The 24,750-nt window shown below is 38.4% G+C and overlaps 1 protein-coding gene across 2 annotated transcripts in view; it reads right to left on the bottom strand.

Moving 5' to 3' along the window:
* UHRF2 (ubiquitin like with PHD and ring finger domains 2) overlaps positions 1-24,750 on the bottom strand; it is an 84,279-nt gene that overhangs the window by 15,864 nt on the left and 43,665 nt on the right. For both annotated transcript variants that reach the window (XM_030467559.1, XM_030467560.1), the window contains exons 5-9: positions 19,562-19,671; positions 11,028-11,214; positions 6,715-6,838; positions 6,219-6,326; positions 3,977-4,081 (exon numbers count right to left, since the gene is read on the bottom strand). In XM_030467559.1, coding sequence (XP_030323419.1) covers positions 3,977-4,081; positions 6,219-6,326; positions 6,715-6,838; positions 11,028-11,214; positions 19,562-19,671 — 634 coding nt within the window. The remainder of the gene's footprint in view (positions 1-3,976; positions 4,082-6,218; positions 6,327-6,714; positions 6,839-11,027; positions 11,215-19,561; positions 19,672-24,750) is intronic.

The raw sequence follows: 24,750 nt of genomic DNA on the forward strand, positions 1-24,750 counted from the left end.
TAAGTATGAGGTTTTCAGCTACATGGTTGATCCAGGTGACTCACAGTAAAGAGATTCTTCATGTAATGGCTGTAAAAAACTTGTTCTGTTGGGCTCTTAGTACTATAAACAGAGATGGGAATGGAACAGTTCCCTTGGAAACGCAGTTACCATGGCATGAAAATTCAGAAAGTTTATATAGGATACTACATCTCTTCAATACCAGGACTCACACTGGATTCAGATGGCACAGGTAAAACCAGCTAAAGCTACAGGTCATACACAAATGTCCAGGTAAACTGCCAGTCCCAGTGGTGTTTGGATATAAACCACTTTGAGTTAGACACGAGGTTCCTAATGCCACTTGATTTGGATTAAAAGCCATGGAAGTATCCAGTTCACTACAGAACTGGCACTACAGCTCTTGCACTGGTGCTTTCACTGTGCAACGCAGACTCAGCAGAGGTTCTGAAACACTTCACGGTCATCACAAGGATCAAGCAAATCTAGTGAGATAAATACTTCTTAACTGCAGCTGGAGTGTTTCAAGCAAGTGTTGGGGCTACAGAGATAATTAAGGGACTAGAAAACTTCTCTCATGAGGAAAGTAAGGGACTTGGGTCTCTGGGGTCTTTTTAGTCCAGAGAAGAGAAGACTGAGGGGAGGCAGTCAAAGCATAAAAATACTTAAAGCATATAAATACTTATAGGGTGGGCATCAGGAAGATGGGGCCAGTCTTTTTTCAGTGGTACTGGGTGGCAGGACAAGAGGTGATGGGCACAAACTTGAACACAGGAAGTTCCATCTGAACATGAGGAACAGGTGGGGTCCTGCAGGGCTCCATCCTTGGCCCAGTGCTCTTCGACACCTTCAACTTCTTTATACTGAGCATATCAGAGCACTGGATTGGGCTGCTCAGAGAGGTGGTGGAGTCTACATCTCTGAAGATGTTATAAACCTGCATGGATGTCACCCTGTGCACCCACCTCTAGGTGAAGCTGCCCTGGAAGAAGGGTTGGACTAGATGATCTCCAGAGGTCCCTTCCTATTCCTAACATTCTGTGATTCTGTAATAAGAATTGTATTGACACCTTGGGACTGATTATCCACATACAAGATTAATGCAAACGTAGCAAAGACCTAAAATAGACAGCAAGCCATTTCATAAAGTGATGCTGAAAGTTCCAGGCACTGAACGGGTTTGGTATTAAATACAAAAAAACCTAAGTAATGAGCATATTTGCTTGGCATTCCTTTTCAGTCACTAGAGATGCTATTCTCTTCGATACTCTCAGAATCTTTTACAAAAGGATGTGAACAATCACAGCAGTAATTATTCTCCAAAAGATTCTGAATCTCAGTTCAGAGATTTTACGTATGATCCTATAGAAGCACTTAAAGAAGAAACGATCTCTGTTCTTAAGAACCTAAGTAAACCACACGATTCATTTACCATCTTTATAACATTACCTCATTCCAGCAGAAACAAAGATAGTAAAACTTTTGAAAGTAAACAGCAGTTCTAGCCCTGATACATAAAAACAATTACACAAAACTAGAGGGCAATTTTTCAACACAGAAGTGAAATTTCTACAGCTCTATGACATGACGAACATACAGGTCAAAATACTTTGATTGCAAAAATTCTGACTGCACAGTCACTTTCAATGTCCAATATCCAGTTTTTAAATATTTGTCTATTCTGAAATAATTTTAAATTCCTGAAAGACTTCTCAGTTTCTTAAGCTAATGTTCCTACTCCTCTAGAACAAGACCATATCAGTGATATGAACATATTCAAGACTCCAAAGGCTTTGTGTCTGATGTAGGTAAGCCATGTCACCTGTTAAAATTCAAGGTTAAAAAAATTACAGAAGAGAGATTAACATGCAAACATTTTATATGCGTGTAATTAAGAATGAGTTTAAGCTTTTTGTGCAAAACAATTTCACCTGGTACTGTACAAGACAGTAAGTTTCCAAAGGCACAACAAAAAACCTGAATGACCTGAAAGCTAGGTAGTGGGTTCTATTTCCTGCAATATATTTTTGCAATTATTTAACCATGATACTGAGCTGTTAAAAGACACAAGAACAGCATTAAAATGGTACATGTCCACAGTGAGCACAATAATGCTTCAAGTTAATAAACATCCTCTTTTAAAATAAAAAAAGTCTTCCAAAATGTATTTATTTTTCTCTTTTGTAAAAGCTTTTACACAAGTACCCACCTTACACCATAGAAATTCAAGTAAGAGTCACCTCTCTTTTTTCATATAATAAAGTGACAAGAAGTGAGCGGAGGACTTTATCTGGATTTTTACTTAAAAGTTTCACTTGTGGAATGAGATACTGTACTTAAGACAGCTATAAGTACAGAATTTCTTTTTTATTATTACAACAGGAATTTAATTTCAACCTTTCCCCAAAAAATGGGGAAAATTGAAGTAAATTGGGAAATAAAACATAGTATGTGAAAAAAGAACTGAAGAAAAGCTAATTCAAAAAATGCACCTGGAAATGAAACTTTGTAGTTGTAGTTTAGAGAACTGCAAAAAAGCTGACATTCATTCAGATTTTTAGGGTATCTTCTGCAATTCATCACCCCTGCTATGCCTCCTCAAAATTATATGCATCATCTAGACTATGATAATACTCAGATGGCCACAAAAACAAATTATCACAACATCATTTAGGTGAACTGGAAAAGACATGTAAAGGATCCAGATAAGTTTATGAAACATTTTAGATGTCATAACTACAGCAGCAGAAATAAGGAAACATCAGTGTAACCACCCAAAAGGAAAAAAAAAAGTCTACAGCATCACAACACAGCAGTTACAACAACCGAGCAATAGTGTTCTCAGAAGCCACTGGCTCAGGGTTATAGAGCTTGGGTTGGGGTTGTCTCTAAGGATGCAGTAATGAGTCCCAAATCTAAGTACCTCCTAATGGGATTTGTTCAGTAGGAGACACAGATTCCTTCAGAGGCAATACTCTGCAGCAGCTGGTAGGTACCATTACATTCTGATGCTATTTCAGATCTTTATTTCTTTCTCCTGTGCCTTCCTCCTTGTGATTAACAGCTATGCATGTTTTAAAAAAACAGACTGCTTACTGCTTTATCCTTCACCTGATGCATGATTCAAAATTCCACCTGAAGGAGCAGAACTGCAGGAAGGGATGTACCCTGTGTAAACATTATTTAGTTGCAAAAAACAGTAATCTATTAATAAATACATGTTGGTGAGCATAATGAGATAAAAGTCAGATCCATTTACCATTTTGATTAACAGCATAACTGCTTTTGTTACTCTACTTAAGAAATTAACAGCAAAGTACAATTTTTTTCCAGCACCTTTAGTGATCAGAGTACAAAACATTGAGAATTTCCTAACAAGTTCTGAAAGGACTCATAAGTGGGGCTGAAAAACCTTCAGAACTTCATAGAATCAAGTAACACAGCCCTTTCACTCTTGCTTCTTTAAAACAGAAAAAAACCCAATAAAAAAAACCCCAAAACCAAGCCAAACCAAAACAATAACAACAAAAGAAAACCCAAGAAACCTCCACCCCAACAAAACCACAACCGATCACATTTAGAAACATTTAGAAATTCAAAGGAAGGATTGTCTATCTACCCTGAAAGCAACAAGTCATAACCAAAGCAAAACTTAGAACATATTATTTGCATAGAGTTACATATCAGAGTTTAAGTAATACTAAACTCAGAGTCCAAAAGTACTGAAATTCAACTACCCTAAACAACCTGAAATCCTGGAAATGATTATTTTGCTTAAGTATGAACATAAGTGCTAGGGTTAACATAAGAAAGATTCGCTTACAAATTTCTCCCCCAAATACTAAAAACTGTTCAGTTTGTTATCAGACGTTGTTTTGGGCTTTTTTCATGGTCTGCATTTGTGTAAGCATTAGTTACAGGACTAACAGCAAACACAACTCTATCTTTACAAACACTGCTTGGATAAATGACATACCACTTCATCTTCAAATCCTCCTGCTAATACAAGTGAATACGCTCCATCATTACTGCGTCCATGGATTCCACCCACATGTGGTCTGTGAACACCTGCTTCACTCACCTGGCAAAATAAAAAAGCCAATTCCTAGCATTTGTTTTCAAACAACCAGCTGCCTACAATCAACGTTCTGCTTAAAATACTGTACAGAGGTGACTGTGTAAGTAGTTAATGTAAGACTCTCATTAAAGGTGAGAATTCCACTTGTTTTTAAGGAAGAAAAGCCCAAACAACTAATACCCAAAAATATGGAAGGGCAATGTTTGTTTCATAAAAACTAAGCAAACTGGAAATATAGAGAATACGGTCTCTAAATTCTCATAAAATTTTGCTGAGATGAGCATATTTCTCATTCAATAGATTATTCATACAAGAAACAAGTGTAATTTAACTTTTAATGAAGAAAATATTTCAACCCTTAATAAGAAAAAGGACAAATTATTTCGTTTGTATCCAAAATTAAATTATTATGTAGAAATGGTAATTGCATTTGATGTCTAGTCTACACACAAAGATACAAAAATTAGCACTCTCTACTTAATATTATGACAATAGCAGTGTTCTAATTCTGTTCCTTTTTCCTATGAGAATTAGAAACACCTGAAAACTACCAGTGTTACCAGTTCAATTCCTAACAAAAAGGTGAATTAACAATTTCAGTTATTGTTGAAGCAACAAAAATGAAATTCAATCTTGAGTTTGCACAAGTGATTTTAAGAAACATCTCTTAGTCATGAGACTTCACTTAATCCAGAAGCCAGCAAGAACCCAACTTTTGATAATTACTTTCACAAAAAAAGATTTTCAAACACAGGAGAAGTCTATTAAATATCACAAAGAATCCAAACTGAATTTGGAAAAACTGAAGCAGGTAATTTTGTATAAAATCACTGGTATGATGAGCAGCATAATTTTACATTACAGTTTTAATCTATTTCATCTAAGGTCTGTATTGATGTTAATGTTAATGATGGACATCAAGGTGATAAAGGATCAAAACAATTAGTTTAGGTTGCAACTGCTTCACTATGATGCCTGCTGCTAACCATAGCAGCCTTAGAACTTCCTTGGCCTTTCAAATCTAGAATTTTTCACACACTACTGAAATGTACCACTATCAGTGTACCACTATCAGAGGAAAATTGCCTGCTAAATGTTCTATCAACAGAGTAAGAAAAATCTCTTTTCAACTCATGAGAAACAAGTGTTGAAAACTTCAGAAAAAAAAAGTCAGAAGCTTTTGATTCTTGGCTTGCCTGTCTTCAAGCAGTTTATAAAAACCTGTATCTATTCTTCCCAAAATTATGGAAAACATTCAGTTACAAACTCCAACACATGCACAAGACAAAGAATAACTGATTTGCAAAATAAAGAAGTAGGTATTTCTCTTGACTAGAAATAACAATACAAAAACCCTAACGATAAACCAAAAATCAGTGCTCTCAGAGGCTGGAGGAAAATAAAGTAAGTTTGCAGTTTACCAGATATTTTGAAACCATAAAAAAAGTCAGTACTGGCATGAAATTAAGCTGTGCCATCCTCCCTGTTTTGTTTATTCCTGCCTCTCTGAGTACTGGCACTGTGCTTACATAAAAAAAACACGAGGAGGACTGGGAAAATCAGTTCTTCTCCTATCCCAGACAAGATTATTTTTCTGACAGTTGTTTTGCCAGTCTAGTTTGAGCCTAAAGAAATATTTGCAACAGAAAATGAGACAGTGAAAGAAACAGCAATGGCTGAATGGACAGCTAATTTCAGTAGCAGTACATGCTTACACTGGTATAAGCTGTACACCCGCCTAAAAGAAGATTTCAGCATCCATTATGTATGACTACAAAACCTAATAGGGAGTCAATTTACGGTGACATCATCTAACTTTTTCAAAATCTACAGTCCACAACTCCTGGTATAATCGGTTCATGTGAAGTGCCCTTAAATATTTTCACTAAATATCCCACTTAGAATATAAACATGTGAAATTTGGTTTTTTCCCAGTGGCAACAGGCTTCTTATTAATTTGTATTGTAAAATCAATTTATTTCAACCTTCACTACCCTATGTATCACTTCCAATAATAGAATCATAATGTATTTGCTTTATGTAGTCCTGGTGGAAATGGCTTGGTTGTCAACCAGAACATGTTTTAGTGCTCAACCCATTCAGTATCATTCTTACTCCAGCTAATACAGACACAACATACCTGAACTCTGAATTTCCATGTTGTCCCAACAGGAACACCAGGTATAGGTCCATAGTGATTTGATGGAACAATAGTGCATTCCTTAGTGCGACCAACACAGGCCATGCCCTAAAGATACATCAGAACAAATTCATCAATATTATAGTAGTGAAGACCATTTGTGAATTCAATGCAGATAATAAGAAATCCGATCCTTATAACAAATACATATATCAAAATATGTTACAAATTTTTTAAAGTTATGGTAACTAAGTAGTATGTGTTTATGGGCTTGGGAGAGGGATCAAGTTGGGTTTTTTGTTTATTTTTACTTCTAGTCACCTTAGTAATTCTTCCACTGCTTTAACTGCCAGTAGATAGTGGTTAGGATTGAACATTGTCTTATTGTCTGTGCAATCCAGTACTGAATTTTGTGTAGTGCATATATAGGTAGAATTATAGATGCAGCACATCCATGAACAATTTGAGTAACAGCTATTTCTAAAATACACTCTACCTTGCCCCAGTCTCTCTGGCTTTCAGTACTGGCAGATGGCATCTTTGCTTTCTTTTTACTCTGTTTGAGCTTTTCTCCAGCCTTTACAACTTCATTAGAATCATTTTTGCAGGAAGGACAATACCTAAAAAAAGTTTTCAGTAAATTCTCGATTACTTCATAATAATGGCAATACATTTCTTGTAGCCAAAATGATGTCAGTTTATCTTGAATGAGTAGTTCAAGCTAGCAAACACATACCAGTCTTTAGCAGCTGAAGGCTATGGCTTAAAAAATTAACCCTACATGAGCAAATACTCTCATCTTTTTAAAAAGGGTATTTCAGTATCTTTGGAGTGCTAGAGGAAAAAAAATTAATTATTCCTTCTCACAAGATATTCAAGAAGTCCACGTCTCCTGCATTCTCTCTTCATTCTCTCTTCTTTCATTCAGATCACATAAAGGAGAAGACAGCTGAGACTAGTGTATGCTGCTAAGCAGTACTCATAGTTGTTTTTTTAAGTCCTGCCCATTTTACCCTTATTCTTTGCTTTGAGTGCAGTAAATTTCACTGCAGACAGCTGAATGCCAAACAGAGCCAAGGTACCGTGTAATGTGTGCAGACACACACACACACACACACACACACACACACACACACGCATGCATCCACACACTCACTGTGTGTGAGCGGAATATAATGCTGAGACTCACTCCAGATAACACAGTGCCATCCTGTTAGGAAAGCAGCAGATAATTGTGTGAAGTGATGACATCAGAAAGAGAAAGGGAGTAGCTGCTTCTAATAAAATTTTTATCCCACTCCAGGAGGAATGTCAATGCCAAGGATATTGTCCATGTTCTGGGGCTGGGTTTGGCCATATGCCACTCATGCAGGCAGCCTGACCTACACCAACATTGATAATGGCGTTCAGATCAACTACTACAACTAGGTTATTAATTAACTTCTGTTTGTGAATATGAATAGAAGAATTACTGATTAATGTCCACAGGAGCAGTTTTCACAATGTCGATAAAGGTGTTAAACCAGCAAGACAATGAAGCTATGAAGATAAAAATAAATTAAAAACAATACAAGATGCTGAAATTGTTTAACACTAAGACTTTGAATGATATTACAGTTGTTTAAAACAAAGAATATGCAGTAACCCATTGAAAGAAGGAATATGACAAAATGCATATTCACAAGTGAATTACTATTGCATTCCCCCCCTCTTAATAGGGTGACCACAGTACCTTAATATTTTTTAAACTGAGTTTTGTTTGGAATATTAAATACTGTATCACATACATTGTGGCTTAATCCCTGCAAGAGAAACTGAGAATCATTTCCCAAAGTGCATGTTTAGCCCCTGTAGAGAGTTTGCCAAATTTTACACTACAAAAATATTAAATGGAAATTTTTCCCCTTCTAAAACAAAATCTGTCAGGACGTTAATGGTCAGTCCTAGTATGCAAGAAGAAGCAAGACCACAGACCTCTTTGGTAAGAGATACTGACTGCTTTTCCCAGTGCAACTGGGCAGCATTCTGATAGCTGGAAGGGGCCGACAGGAAAGCTGGAGACGGACTTTCTACAAGGGCACGTGGTGATAGGGCAAGGAGTAATGGTTGCAAAATGAAAAGGAGTAGATTTAGATTCGCTATTAGAAAGAAATTCTTCACTGTGAGGGTGGTAAGACACTGGAACAAGTTGCCCAGAGGAGCTGTGGATGCCCCTGCTCTGGAAGTGTTCAAGGCCAGGTTGGACGGCACTTTGAGCAGCTTGGTCCAGTGGGAAGTGTCCCTGTACATGGAGGGGTATTGGAATGAGATAATCATTAAGGTCTCTTCCAACACAAACCAATCACCAATCTATGATTCTATAGATACCTTCTACATTTGACCAAGCATTAAAACTGCAGAGGGCTGCCATCACTGCTTATCCTAAAATTACCTGTCACAAGCCATTACAGTGCCTCTAGCACCCAGTGACTTCATTCACAAATACAAGTTAAAAATCTTACAGCTATTTTTCAAGACAGTTTAATTATTTTAATTAGACTTCTACTGACTGTGGAAATTCATGTTTTTTGCATGAGAAAGGTAAGAGGAAGGGTCCAAAGGTGCACTTAGCATTGACCTGAGGGACTTTAAAGAACATGAGAGTCAATTTAATTGTTGTGTGGTTGTCTACAGAGCACCAAATCTTCTATATGAAGGAAAACAATCCTGGGGACCTATGTGGTACATTTATAGTGATATTATTGGAATAGGATAGGGAGATTTGAGCAGTTTAGGTTTCTACATTTATAAATAAATTCCATTATTCAACTTTCTCTGCAGCCCTCTGAAATAAAAAAGGATAACTCATAAGAATGTTTCAGAAGATGCTTTTGAAAAAGAATGAATGCCAGTGAAGACTAGAACACTAATACCAAATCTGAAAAATCAATGAAGCACCCAGTAGGCAAAGATCATTTTAGCACACTAGCTCAACCAAACAGACACTGATGGCTGGTGAGATTTCAGTATCAGTACCCTGACATGCCCATCAAACTTTCTGTGCATTTGAGGGTGTAGAAGAAACTAGAGAGAACAAGTTGCTTTCAGGGTAGAGCAAAGAATTACGGAGTTTTGTGTGAGGGGTCAGTGACTGGAAGCACACGTACTTTCTTTATCAGAAACTTTCCTGTGACTGGTACTGAAGAAATAGATGGACTTTACTGTTGCTGGAGTACTGAGTTAGAGCTGGCACTGAGAGTAAGGGGTAACTGAAGAACACATGAAGCAAAGAGATGTGTACTTCCAGACAGATGGCCTCACCAAATTTTTTGAATGAAGGGAGTAAAAAAAGAACTCTGCTGCTATATCCAAAGGTCAGGTGCAATCAGAATACTGCTTACAGTTTGCAGTCAGTAACAAACCACTTCTGTGCTGAGAGTGGTTTCCAACACATCATATCAACTCATTTATGTTGACACATACTAGGAAGGAAGAAGATATCATGCACTGAAGACCAGTCTGCTTTGACAGTAGAAAACTTCAGGATAGTTCAGGCTACCATGCTGAATAATAAACACCGCTGAATAAACACTTTAATAATTTTGCATATAGAAGAAGTGGATGGCACACAGACAACATTGAAATAAATGCTATTTTTTAGTTCCAATGACCCATACATATTTCTACTAGGTACTGCAAATATTTTTAGATAGTGTTTCAAATGAGCAGTTCCTCCAAAAACAGTGACTACAACTCTTGCCCGAGGAGAAATTTCATAGGAAAAGATCAGCTTCCAACAACAGTATTCCTGTGGCCAAATGTACACACTGGGAGACACCTATCAGTGTTAATGGTCTCAATTGCTAAATCATACACTGGTATATAGACAGAAGGAATTCAGAAAAAAGCAATGTCCCAGAAAACATTAGTGACCAATAAACTGACCTACACTGACCAGTAAACAAACCTACTATGGCATCCACTACGATATAGGAGACTGAGTTCTTTCTTTCCAGAAAACACTAAAACTCAGAAAGCATGTACACAGATTTTTACACAAAATTGAGGTTCAAAGATATTTCATAAAGTGTATCCATAGACACCTTAGATATTTATTCATGTCTATGCAGTGGAAAACTTAATTAAAATAAAATTCTATTTACTACTCATTTATAAAGGATTAGCATCTCATGTAAGTCACAGGCAGGTGATAAACTTGAATAGTGCTAAGAGTATATAGCTAATAAAGACAAGAAGTGGTACAAAGCCTGAGGTAACTTAATGGGCTACTGATGGGTCCATGCAGATTCACTTCAATATACAATTATTTTAATTTAACAGTGCTAGTTATCTTGGCTTTCCTGCTTGCAGAACCACGAGCAGTAGAAAGGAAGAGTATCAAGATGGTGGGTGCTCCTCCCACAGCAGGAGAAATGAATGGAGCACAGGCAACAAGAAAAGACAGGAAGAGAAGAGAGACATCAACAGGGAAAGAGAAGGGTCAGAGTAAGAGAATTGTCCAAGCAGTGAAGCTTGAAAAATTAAAAGGCTGGGGAAAAACCACTGTTGACAAAGACAACCAGATCAGAAAAATTAACACACTCATTTTGAAACTTCATAATGATCATTAAAGCTTAATGGTATTCCTCTGTGAATTATTTAAAGAATAAAATAAACAGAAAACATAAGGCTTATGTTAAATAAACGGATAAAAAACACAGCAGAATTTTAAAAAATTCCTTAGTATTGTCTGTCATGATGTTCAATTAACAAAAAGGTACCATGTACAGAATGGCAACAAAGGTAAACAAATCATCCATGTATATTTACCAGTCCTCATCTTCTGGTATCTTGCTTAAGGGAGGATTCAGGCAGTATATATGATAAGCCATATTACATTCATCACACAGGAGTTGCATGTGAGCATCCTGTTTTCCACCACACAAATAACATGAACAAAAACGGCACTCCTTATCTGGATCAGCCCTACAGTGCTTGCATTCAGGGCCACTTTTTCCTGTCAAAAACAAAGAAAAAGTCAAATGCTATGTATCTTAGTAATGTGCATTCTTGTATTTACATGAGGAAAGTATTTCTGCACATGAACAACGCACACTTGAAAATGCTTCTTTCTTACAATAAGGTATTTGACTATCTAGGCTAATGGATTTCTTCTGCTATATAAACAAGCAGTAAAGAAAAGGACTAATCAGCAGCTTCTCTTTTTTAATCCCATCCCATTCCCAACATAGCTCCTGCTTACTGCAGGGGGGTTGGGACCTTTAAAAGTCCCTTCCAACTGGAAGCATTCTATGAGCCTGTGGTTCTATATCATGCCCTTAGCACATGCGTCCTACAGATGAAGCCTTACACTATCTCTAGTTGAAATCTTAAATACAGCCATGAAGAAATCCCAGTTAGGTAACTGGTAACAGTCAAATGAAGGTGAAACTACAATTCTGAACAGCTCTCTTCCCCTTAAATTAAATTTAACTCTTGGATGGAAGAATTAGTGGTCTGAGACCACAATCAACCTCAAATTACCAGATGTTCCACAGCAACAATTTAGTTTAAACACGAAGAAACACTGACTTTTTGTTTCAGCTCACTTGAAATCGGACCCATGAAGACCACTCTGAGCCAATACCACTGGAACTGCCTCCTCAGTTAGGGAAAAAATGCCTCTACACATGAGAAAAACATTTAGTAGCCTAAACAAGATATGAAAGAGAAGAGGGAAGAAATACTGAATACTTTCAGCAGAATTAACACTTAGAAATGTTTTTTTGCCAAGAAAGGTTGGACCAGATTATCCTTGAGGTCTCTTCCAACCTGGTGTACTATGATTCTACGGCTCAAAGGTGGAAGCAACTAGATGTAAGAGAGGGAAGAGGATGGAGTTTTGAGTTAACAAAGAGTCAGGGGCTGCTGATGAATAGGGAACCAATAGGGAAATACCTGCAAAATGCCCCCAGGAAATTAGGGATTTTTCCTGTGATCAACACAGTGACATGGTCAATACCCCAACTGAAAAGTCTCTGTAAAAATGCATGTAGCAGGGCTAATAAACAGGAGGAATTCTAAATTGCTGGTAGAAAGCTATGACCTAATTGCTATGACTAAAGTTTGGTGGGATGACTGGAGCACTGCCATCAGTGACTATAAACCTCATAAGAAAGGAAGGAGGCGTGGGCAATTTCCCTTCTACTGACTGCCTGCACTGAGCTGTCTTTGAAAAAGAGCAGTGAACAAGTTCAGAGCTTATGGGTGAAAATTAGAGGCCAGGACAACAAAGGAAGCCTCATGGCTGCTGTTCATTACTGGACACCCAATTGAGAGGAACCTGCTGATGAAGCATTCTTACTTCAACTGCAGGAAGCCTGCTGGTTCTGATCCAGCTTCAGTTACCCTGACAGCTGCTGGAAAAGCAGCACAGCAGGCTGTAAGTAGTCCACCAGACTCTTAGAGAGCACTGAAGATAATTACTTAATGCAGGTGACAGCCCCACCAGAGGAGAACCATTACTGGGTGTCCTGTATGAGACAACATAGCAGACAAGTTGTGTATGTATGAAACAGGATTTATTGTAAATAGCAAAGGATCTTCAAAATAAGACTAAAAAGGCATAAATTGGACTATATGAGCATTTGGATATTAGGGTACCAAAACAGGGTGTTGGGATAACAAAACAAAAGGTACCTTAACAATAAAATATGCAAACAATCAAATATCTGGATAACTGCTGCATAAGGTTAATTGTTTGAGTGCCAGTAATTTGCCAGCAATTAATAGGTCATATACGAGATCTAGAACAATGATTAAAATAATACCTATAGGAAATGTGATAATACAATTAATATAGTCTTCAAAAGCACCCTACAGATTTAAAGTTATGAATTCATATATAGAGATTTCTTATTTCTTACCCTTTTTTAGGTATGGCCAGATGTCCCTTTGCTCTCAGCCTCCTGAGGAATAACCACTCGAGCAGGCATCCCTGCTTGAGGGGAGAAGATCCAGCCCACCTTCTAGGGCAAATGTACAGAATTCTCTCTGATCAAAAGACGGGACTAGGCTTTTGCAGAATAAAGTAACTGGCTGCTGTAATTTAACTACTTAGCTGTACCTCCAAAATCCTCTACTTAAGAAGAAAAGGGAAACAAAGGGAAAAACAAGAAAGCCTTCTCCCTCATTATACAAATTCTTTTATCTTTCCATTCTTGTTTGGGCTTTGTTTGGCCTAGATGAAGCCAAATCACGGGCTCCATGATTTTCAACACAGGAGAGCATCTGGCAATACAGATAATGACTTGGTCTTCTCTAGGTACTTTCAAGATTGTTACAGTTCAGAGTTTGCTATGCTTTTGCTTTCCATTAAGCTCTCCAACTCTAGGCTAAGGGCAGTGAAACTGAGACAAGGAGTGCAAAACTGAGAGACAAAGAACAACTGAATCATAAAGGGAAACTGAGGAGGGCCCACTGAGGCAGAGCATCCTGCTACACTGAACCTCTAGCTTACCAGCATAGATTAACTGGGGAGATCAATTAGTGTCAGCACTGGCTGAAATGACCATAACTTGCTGGAATTCACTATCTTGAGGGATATGGGCAAAACAAAGATTATAGTCAGGACCCTGGAATTTAGGAAACTGAACTTTCAGTTGTTTAAGAAATTAGTAGATGGGACGCCCTGGGAAACTGCCCTCAGAGATTTATCCCTGAACAGAACAGAGCTGGCAGCTGTTTAAGGAGACTTTTCTTATAGCACTCAATTCCCGTGTGTAAGCAAACAGGCAGGGAAGCCAGGAGATCAGCAGGCCTGATGAGAACCTTCCAGTGACAGGAAAGCAAAAGAAAGGGACGCACACACAGTGGAATCAGGGACATGTATCCTCAGAAGAAAACAGGGTCACTGTCTAGTTGTGTAGCGATAGGATCAGGCAAGCTAAGGCACAGTTGAAGATGGATTTGGCAAGGGATGCAAAATAAAATAAGAAGGGCTTCTGCAGCAATTCTGGTCAGAAAAAGAACATTAAAGACAATGTACAATCCCTTTCCAGAAAAATGAGACACAATTAGTGATAACCATTATGGAGAAGGCTGACATGCTCCGTAAGTTTTTTCCCTCAGTTTTCACTGATAATAGCTCTTGCCACATCTCTCAAGTCCCTGAACCTCAAGGCAGGGACTGGGGCAATGAAGTCCCTCCCACTCTAAGGGACGATCAGGCTCAAGACCATGTGATGAACCTGAACACACACAAGTCTGTGGGACCCAATAAGATGAATCCCAGTGTCCTGACAGTACTGGCTGAGGTAGTTGCTAAGCCACTGTCCATCATATCTGAGAAGACATGGCAGTCAGGGAAAGTCCCCAATGACTGGAGGAAAAGGAATATTGCACTCTTTTTGAAAAAGAGTGAAAAAGAGGACACTGGGAATTGCCAACCCATCAGCCTCATCTCAGTGCCCAGTACAACCATAGACTGAGACTCCCAGAAGTCATATCAAAGCATATGGAAGACAGAAAGGTGAATAAAGACAGCCAACTTGGCTGCATCAAGGGCCAATCCTGCCTGACTGATCTAGTGGCTCTCTATAGTACTCAGTGCATCAGACAAGGGAAGAACTATGGATGTCATTTACCTGGACTTCTGCAAGGCCTTTGGTTTGGTCCCTCACAACACTCCTGCTGCTAAACTGGAGTGGTATGGATTTGATGAAGGAATAACTAGATGGATAGGGAAATGGCTGTGTGGCCACATCCAATGGCCAAGTGTCCAAGTCAAACACAGGAAGGAGTGGTGTCCCTCAAGGGTCAGTTCTATTCAATACCTTCATCAGTGACGCAGACAGCTGAATTTAGTGTACCCTCAACAGCTCCGTGGATGACAAAACTGGGAGGGTGCAACTGACACACCAGTGGGAAGGGATGTCACCCAGAATGGCCCTGACAGGCTTGAGAAGTGGGTTCTCATGAAGTTCAACAAAGCCAAATGCAAGGTCTTGTGCCTGGCTTGGAGCAACTCCTAATGTCAGTACAGATGAAGGGATGGAGAGCAACCCTGTAGAAAAGGACTTGGGGATACTGATGGACAAAAAATTGGATGTGAGGCAGAAATGTGCACTTGCAGCCCATAAAGTCTACCATAATCAGGGCTGCATGAGAAGAAGCATGGTCAGCAGGTCAAGAGAAGGGATTCTTCCCCTTTAATCCAGTCTCATGAGACACTATGTGAAGTACTGTGTCCAATTCTGGAGTCCTCAAAAACAAAAAAGACATAGGCCTGCAGAGCAGGTTGAAAGGAGAGATATGAAAATGATCAGAGAGCTGGAGCACCTCTCCTATGAAGAAAGGCTGAGAGAGCTGTGCTTGTTCAGGCTGGAGACAAGAAGGCTCTAGGGAGACCTTGTTGTGGCCTTTCAATACTTAAAAGGAGTTTACAAGAAAGACATTTTGCCAGGGCCTGTATTTACAGGACAAGGAGTAACAGTTTTAAATTGAAAGAGGGTAGCTTTAGATTGGATACAAAGAAGAAATTTTTTATTATGAGGGTGGTGAGACACTAAACCAGGTTGCCCAGAGAAGTTGTGGAATCCCCCTCCTTGGAAGTGTTCAAGGCCAAGGATGGGACTTTGAGCAATCTGATTTGGTGAGATGTGACCCTGTCCATGGGATATGGGGGGCTTGCACCAGGTGATCTCTGAAGAACCAAACTCACAACTCAAAGCATTCTATCATAAGAAGTGCTAGCCCATTGCAGGTTGAAATTTTTTCTTGAGAGAAAAAAGATAAAAAGCTGAAAAATATTAATGAAGAATCACTGAAGAGGGAAAATCACCAGCTAAAGATAGATCTAGTGAGATGTACTGACTGGAAAACACAAGAAATAAATGTGTACAGCAACCAGCAGTGATTATTTCATAAAGCTTCAAAGGGAAAGGTCAGATAAACTTAAAAAGAGAGCCAAAATCTCCCAGTATACTGCTCTGACCGAAGTCTAGCCTGAAAGACTTATCTGCTGATTCTCAAAATTCAAGTAATCTTCCAGTTGAAGATTTCTCTCCCAAAGAGAAAGGAGAAAGTGCTGGTGAATAAATCTGTGGATCTACCAGCACAGACAGGCAAAACTCACGGTCTTCACAAGGTGCTAACACCAATTCAAGTCAAGTTAGACTGAAGAAATCTTAGGTAACTTGTATCCACTTTTAAAAAATTTAGAAGGGATGACAGAGCATTTCCTAAAGAAAATCACTGATTTACCTCACCCCAAAAATAACAGGCAACAAGAAATTGTGTAATTTCTGGTTCTCTCTTACCACCACAGCTTGTTTACGCCTGTGTAATTTAGTTTTTCCAACTACAAAAGGAGTTTCTTAAGTCAAAGATCAATATAAATTCTTTCTTTTTTTGGAAGAGGGAAAAAATAAAAAGGTTTACATATTTTAGTTGAAGAATAGCTGGAGTCTCCAATTTTCTTGAACTATACATACTATAGTCATTTTCATTACATTAATTTTTCATAGTTCTGCTTTACCCATATCATAAGTCAAATGTATTTGTTTTATTTTCACTCTTGGTCACATGAAGACAAGTCTGTTCACCTTTATCAACACTGCAGAGTTGACTTGCCTGTATAATTTAATATTCTCTTCTTTTGTGGGAAGAATCACCTCATGTTCATAGCATTTGGATTTTGATGGAAATAATGTTTGTTGATATCTAGATCGTATTTTCATTCTATATATCAATATTTGAAGCACACTTAAAAGTACGTCTCTTCTCAGTTTTCTAATTTTCCAATATAATTTTCTAGTAAGTTTAGCCCTACCTTTTTCCAGGACTGCAGAATTTAGATTTCCATTAAATAATTTGAAAATAAGTACCTTATTTTTAACTGTAACTGATAAGTATGTATTGGTATGTCATAAATATTTTTCTCAAATTTACATAACAAAACCTAACTAGCATATAGCCAGTGTCAAAGAATAACAATTTTATGCAGAGGTAGCCCACACTGTTTATCTGACGAAGTGTATTTCCAAACTTAGCATCCTGTCTTTTGGAAAGGACATGGATGGTAGCTTAGTACAGACAAAACCACAGTCAGTGCATTTTCTGCCTGTGCTTACTACAATCTCATAAGTACTGAGGGACAATTCTTTGAATTTTATCTGTCATGGTAACAAAAATCTGTAGCTTTCCATAGCATATAAGCTAAGGTAGCTGTGTGTTTATAGCTGTATGCATATAAAGATTTTAAATTAAAAACATATAGATAATACGTAAGTAGGGATTTAAGTACAGTCCAGAGGTAAAGGGTATCCTGTTTACAGTAGAGAGCTCAACTGATGTGCACTGTGCATAAGTGAACAAAGGCGAGACAGCTGACAAAAAAATCAGAATCTCATGAACAGAAATGAAAAGGGCAATGTGGTGAGAAAGTTGGCCTTAGGTGAAAGAGCAGCTCAGAACCAAGAGGAAAAGGCTAAAGATTAAGGTTTCAGGGTTATATTTTTTAAAAATTACATTTGTGTTCCATTTTTGGATGAAGTTTTTTGAACAAATATGTATGTAAAATACTGTAAGTTAAATATATGAAAGAAATGGGAGAAAGAACAGAATGAAACAAAACATACACAGATATAATTCTATACACAGGTGGCAACCCATGAGTAGTTTAAGCAAAGAGGTTATAAATACAGAAATAGCTGAGAAAATAGGAGGGAAAGAACTGGAAGTGATAATAAAAGATTTTGACTTTGAAATAGTAAAGGTGGTGATTGACATAGGAAGTACAGAGTGGTGAGGCTGCACCTTGAATATTCTGTTCAGTTTTGGGCCCCTCATTGCAAAGACTGAGGTGCTGAAGCAAGTCCAAAATAAGGGCAAAGAAGTTGGTGAAGGGTCTAGAGCACAAGTTTTATGGGGAGTGGCTGAGGGGATCAGAGTTGTTTGGTTTGGAGCAGAGCAGGCTGAGGGGAGACCTTACCTACAGCTACCTGAAAGGAGGTTGTAGTGAGGTAGGTGTGGGTCTCTTCTCCTAAGTAACAAATGACAGAAAATGATAAAATAGCCCCAAGTTGTGCCAAGGAAGGTTTAGATTGGATATTGGGAAAAATTTCTTCACCAAAATTGTTATCAAACACTTCAGTAAGTTGTCCAAAGAAGTGGATGAGTCACTATACTGGTTTTATTTAGAAGACATCTAGATGTGGTTCTTAGGGACATATTTCAGTGGTGAGTTTGTCAGTGTTATGTTTAGGGTTAGATTCTATGATTTTAAAGGTCTTTTCCAACCTAAATGATTCCAGGATAAGTCCTCATGTCAGAGTAAACAGTGCTACTGCACGCAATTGTGGATGCACTGTAGCAATATAATAATAATTCATTTCCTCATCACCCATATAATTAAAAAAATTAATTCACTACACAGTAGCTGCAGGGAAGAATTAAAGGAACTGGAGTAATTCTATATACCCTTTAAAAAGTTTCATCAAAAATTATAATTTCAAAGTAAGTAAATACATAAATCCAAAACAGTATCTAAAGTTTTTTTTCATTTCTCATACTACCATATTTTTAATAAAAACATCTTTAAAATATTGCAAAAACTCTTTGATATGACCAGTAAAAAATAAACAGAATAGATGGTTTGTTTTGGTTTCTTTGAGTAATCTGAGGGAAGTAAATTACAAATAATGAACATTATTTTTGAGAAGTTACTCTAAAGAAATTAACATTTTGACTTTTAAAAATACCACATTACATGGTATCTGCTCCTCTGAAAACCAGATTTTTTCGTGATGGCAAACATCAAGGAGACCAGTTCTAGTGCATGTAGAGCTACATACAAAGAAAAACGGAAAAACTGCCTTGGAGTCAGGACTCTAATAATATCTAATACCTATTAAAAGAGTCACAGTCAAATCTCACAGTGCTGCTGCCACAAATACTTATCACTCCTAACTTTATGTATTTTCAATCTTAGGACCATCATAACTGGGTTACAGTGAATCACACTATTGCAATAGCAGTTTTGGTGACCTGGACACTTGCCCAGAAACTTAACCAAGATTATTAACTCATTCTGTACAGTTCATTTAGCATGTCATCAGCTGTTCCCCTTTCCCCCTGCTCATGAGTGATAGCACTAAGATGATACCAGTTTATGAAAGCCAAGTAAAAGAGCCACCAAGTAAATACACTTTCAGAACAGAAATCTAAAAACGATTCTATGTGATTAGTTTCCTGAACACACATAGCAATTATTACTACCTCTGCTCTGCATGCTGAGCTTTCAAATTTTTTAAAGAAACACCACTTAATTTGTACTTCTATTTAAATAATTTCAAAAAGCATACTTTTGAAATCTCCATCCCCAAATGTCAATGGATAAGCTCCTGGCTTTTCAATCTTGTACATTTCTTCTATAAAAAGGATTTTACAATCATTTATTGTATCTTCTGGGCCTCTGAAAAACAAAAAGAATAAAAAAATACATTCAACTTAGTTCCTTGGACTTAGATTCTGTACTTTATGAAACCTAAACAAGGGAATAAAGCTCAACAGCTTCTTTATTTCATCACTGATAGGATACATTAGTCCAATTCCCAAACAAATTTCAGTCCAGTGCTGTAAATTCTAAGAAAACCAAAACATTTGCTTAAAACAGACAGGAACGCAAGATACTAGGTTGATATTAAATAAGGTTAACTGCAGTAACAGAACATGTCCAAGAACATCAGGCTTCAGTCTGGGATCTGCTGCTCTCCACTCTATGTCTGTGTCTGCTCCCTTGTGCTGACTCCAGTTCTTGGACTTCCTGACTTAACTAAGGCAGAAAAAAAAACAAAAAACAAGCCAGTGGAAAAAACGCAGGCAATAAAACAGTTTTTGATGGCCCTGAGCCAACGGCAGTGTTTAAGTGTTCATGGAACTAGTATGGAGAGGACTCTTGATAGCATATTCACTATAATTGTCTTTTAAGAGTTCCAACAACTCCACTTTGGCATCTGTATTTCTTTCGACCCTTTTTGTTTCTTGAGAGTTTTCAGAGAGAAAACATTCCACATTATTAATCACATGCACAAACTGCCACTACCAGCAAAGCTTAAAGAGCTGAGATATTTCAACAGAAGGTAAAAGATCCATGCAAATATATCTATCACATACAAAACAATTTGTGTTCCTAGCCAGGAAAATGATTTATTTCAGATTGCAATAATCTATTTAAAAAGTTTGCACCATAGGGGTCATTACTTCATAGCAGTTCTTGCCTTTGTGGGCACTGCTTTGCTGACATCCCCTTTATGATCAGCCTCTACTCTGCTTCTGCAAAACTTTCAGACAACAGCTCTTTTCTCTCTCTTTTTTTTATTTTTTTTTTCCTCACTAACTACAGTTACAGTTGGGTAACTTCTTCAGAAATATGCATACAATTTTTTCCGTATTACCATTCAAAATGCTTGCTATCATCCCCTTAGAAGCAACTGAGCCAGTAGAGTTCATGTCTACCTATCAACATTTCATTGCATCTTTACATTTTATGCTTTCACATTAGTAGCTATGTGAACTTGTATCCTGACCTACTCAAGATACATTTTTAAAAGTGAGGACATGTTTTTTTAGTGTTTTTTTAACCATTTAAACCAATAAACATGGTTTAAACCATTTAAACCATTAAAACATTTAAACCATTAAACATGGTTTAAAACCACTTTTCTTTGCCTTTGAAACAAGAAACACTACATTCCTGAACTAAGCTCATGAGCAATTGTTTATCACCTTTTATGATAAAAATATCATAAATTAAGTTTGCAAATACATTAAGCTATGTAATATAAATGCTTTTGTAACAAATAATCTCTACAGAAATCTGCCCTTGAAAACCAGAGCTATGCTGTGATGTTCACTTCAATATATTCACTTGAAGTCATTATCAGCCAAAAGAATATTTTGCAAATAGATGTAATGGCATGCGTATTAAAAAAAAAGAATAAATCTCAGTCTGATATAGAATATTGCAATGTGAAAGTCAGTACTCGTTGCTTTACAACTAAAAATCAACCATAACTGAGGCTGCAAACTAAGAACACACGCTGTCTACAGACAATGAAACAAAGGTTAAAAAACAGCTATATCACAACCACAACCCTTACCAAACATGAATGTAGAAGTGGTGTTAAACAGACTTGTTTTAAAGGTCACTTGCAATCTCCTGACATCAAGACAACTTATTTCATTGTTAATTTCATCAAATACTGCTAAATTGCACTGAATTACATGAAGGTTATTTTGTAGTGTATGCAAGCAGAAAAACTGACAATACTTGCAAGATTCTTTTCAACACATTCCACACCTATTTGGTTTATCATGAACATACAAACTCACTGGGAGAGTATTAACTGTACTTTTAATTCAGTTTTATTATTCAAGCTGTTACAACAACAACTTTTTGACTATTCGGAGATTTCATAATGTAGAGCGCACTAAGATTAAAAAAAAACAAACAAAAAACCCCGGAAAACTAAAATCTAAAACTCTGTTTCCCAGGGCAGGCTGAAGACCTAACGAATCGATACACCATAATCCGGTGTACATGTGCCTATCAGGATATAATTATTTGTAACCTCACCTCCCGGCGCCCGGCCCGGCACTGTCCATGGTGCTGCAGCCCGCCCGGCCCGCAGCCGGCAGGGGGCGCGACCCGCCCGGTACCGCCGCTGCAGCTCGGCCCGGTGGCTGCACTGCGGCGATGTTACACCGGCATCCACGGTCTCTGGGATGCAGATGTTAACATCTGCCTGAGAGAATGCCGGTACAGAACCCGGCAAAAGAGCTGCCTGGAGACCCAAAGCGATGGAGAAGCAAAGGGGGCGCGAGCTGTGCCTGGCATCACATCATGGCACCACAGGGCAACACAGCCTAAGCTCAGCCCACTTCTTGTACGTGTTTGCAGGATGAAAAGACTCAAACGATGTAGAGTCTGCTCAGGACATTACTCCACGGGTATGGACTAGAGAATAAGCTCTTCTATAATCAGAAGTGGCAGAGTTTTGGTGTTTGGCCATGAGTGGTATCTGGCATTCTTGGTGCAGAGCAATTAGTGATTAGCCAAGGGAAGCAAATTACTTTCCTCAGTCTTCTGGTTATAATCCTTTTCACTCATTCAAGCCTGAACACTTGTTGGCCATCATCACATTGTGCTGACTCATGTTCAGCTTGCTGTCTACCAAGACACAGAGGCCCTTCTCATCAAAGCTACTTCCCAGGCAGTGCTCTGCCTTCCCAGATGGAAGAAAACTCTTCTTGTATGAAAACTGAATTTAACAAGGCTCCCATCAGCCAGTTCCTCCTGGCTATTCAGGTCCTGCTGATTGGCGTTACTAACCTTGAATTTCCATCAATTTGGTGTCTCTGAAAACTTGGCAAGTGCACTAAATTGGCACTGTTATGCTGTTCCTTAAGATATTAGCTGTACAGGTCCCTGGACTGACCCTGGCAGTTGTTTGCTGCTTGTTAGCACTTTCCAGGCACTTCACAACTCATTAACCACTATCCTCAGAGCTTTATCATTCAATCTTACTGTTTTTTTAAACCCATCTGATTGCCCATCCACCCAGATCACAACATACTAATTGAGAGAGGTTATTATGGGAGAGAGACCTACTGCAAGCTGAAATGACATCTGTTGCTAATAATGTCTTGGCCACAGAACTGTATCATTTCACCGAAGAAGGGAACCAGGTTTTAAGGCATTATTTGCCCTGGGAAAAAAGGAATCCCATCTTGGCTATTCTAAATCACCTCCAAGAGGACTGTCCAATGGTTTTCCTAAAAAAAAAAAAAAAAAAAAAAAAGATTGGGATGTTTGGCCTTCTTTGAAGATGGATGTGACATTTGCCCTTCTGCAGTTATCAGGGATCACCGTGATCTTCACGACTTTTCAAATGCAGCACAGAGGGAGGGGCATCACTACAGCTAATTCCCTTGGTATACTTGGATGCAACCCAGCTGGTCCCATGGTGTTGCATTGGTGAAGTTCTTGAAAGCACTCCTTGATCCAGTCCTCATTCAGTGCTGAAGATTCTCCTTGAATGCTTTCACTAGTCACAGCCACCAGCGAAACCTTGTCAGTGAAGACTAAGGCAATGAAGACAGTGTCTGTTGATACTGAATCATCTTTTTCATTTGCCTCATTCAGCCTTCTACTGCCAAAGCCACGGTAAAAGGTCTCCGTGTTGCCCTTGATGTCTCGTTACAAGTGCCAAGGTTCTTGTAAAGAACATTGTAAGATGTCTTCTTACAAGGCTTTTGTTCTTATAACACTATCCATACACATTGAAAATTCCTCCTTCCAACCAAAAGTTCGAGCTTCTAACTCCTATATACTGAATTTGCACTGGAGTCACCAGTTTCCTGTTCATCCTTGCCAGTTTCTTGATATATCTGTTTCTTAAGTATAAGGATGACCTATAGGAGGAGGTTGTTCTCAAGTACCTGTCAGCTCCTTTGCCCTTTACACCTGCCTCCTATGGGATCCTATCACCCATATCCTTGAATGAAACTTAAGTCTGCTCTATTAATTCCAGTGTATGTACTCTCCTACCCTCCTTCCTCAGTTCCATTGTGATCTTTTTATTACTTGTTTCAGTCAGTTGAGCCAAAGCTACTACTGATTATCTGATGCCCAAGAAGTTTTTGCTATTAAACAGCAAATCCAGCTGTGTATCATCCTGTTGACCTATTTAGTATCTTTGTTAAGAAGTTGTCCTTGACATCCTCCAAAGAGTGTCTTTGACTACTGGTGTTCCGCCCTGCCAGCAGATGTCAGGAAATTTGAGTCTTCCATGAAAATCTGTGACTGTGATTCAGAGACTTTTAAAGGCTTTATCCCCTTCTTCACCCTGGTTTGGTGAACTACTACCATACCATGGCATCCCTTTTGACCTCTGCCATCTTCATCCACAAGTTCTCAACCAGATTGGTGTCATCCCACTGAAGAGCTCCCTACACCAAATTTCTTCACACCATGGCAGCCATACCCTCTTAATCTTTGTCTTTCGTGAGAGTTTGCATCCATCTCTCTCTCACTTCAGTCATGTGAGCTGTCTGATGGTGTCACTGTACCAACAATGTTATAGTTCTCTAACTATATGCTGAAATCATTCTCCCTGCTTGGTATCCAGGCTGTGTTTATTGACATACATGAGTTTGAGATGGGTATCCCTCTTTTACCAGTCTCAAGATTCCTCTTGTTCCCACCACCTTGCACCTTTTGCTTTCCATGTAGGTCAAATACTTCCCTTAATCATGGGTCACAACATCCCGTTCACCAGCCAAATCCCTGCTCACCAGGCTGGCCAGCCTGTTGGTACAGATGGTCTTGTCTGCACTTGAGGTTCAAGACTTTCACAGACAGATGGGAACCCAATTATGGGCTTCATAGTATTAAAAGCCAAATTCCTCTCAACACAAGCTGTACAACTAATCAGGTTTTGATCCACAGGATTTGCTTGCTCCTTTCCCTTGGGAGGATTTTTCCTCTGAG

Source organism: Calypte anna, chromosome Z (assembly GCF_003957555.1).
Source record: "Calypte anna isolate BGI_N300 chromosome Z, bCalAnn1_v1.p, whole genome shotgun sequence".
Classification (NCBI taxonomy): domain Eukaryota; kingdom Metazoa; phylum Chordata; class Aves; order Apodiformes; family Trochilidae; genus Calypte; species Calypte anna.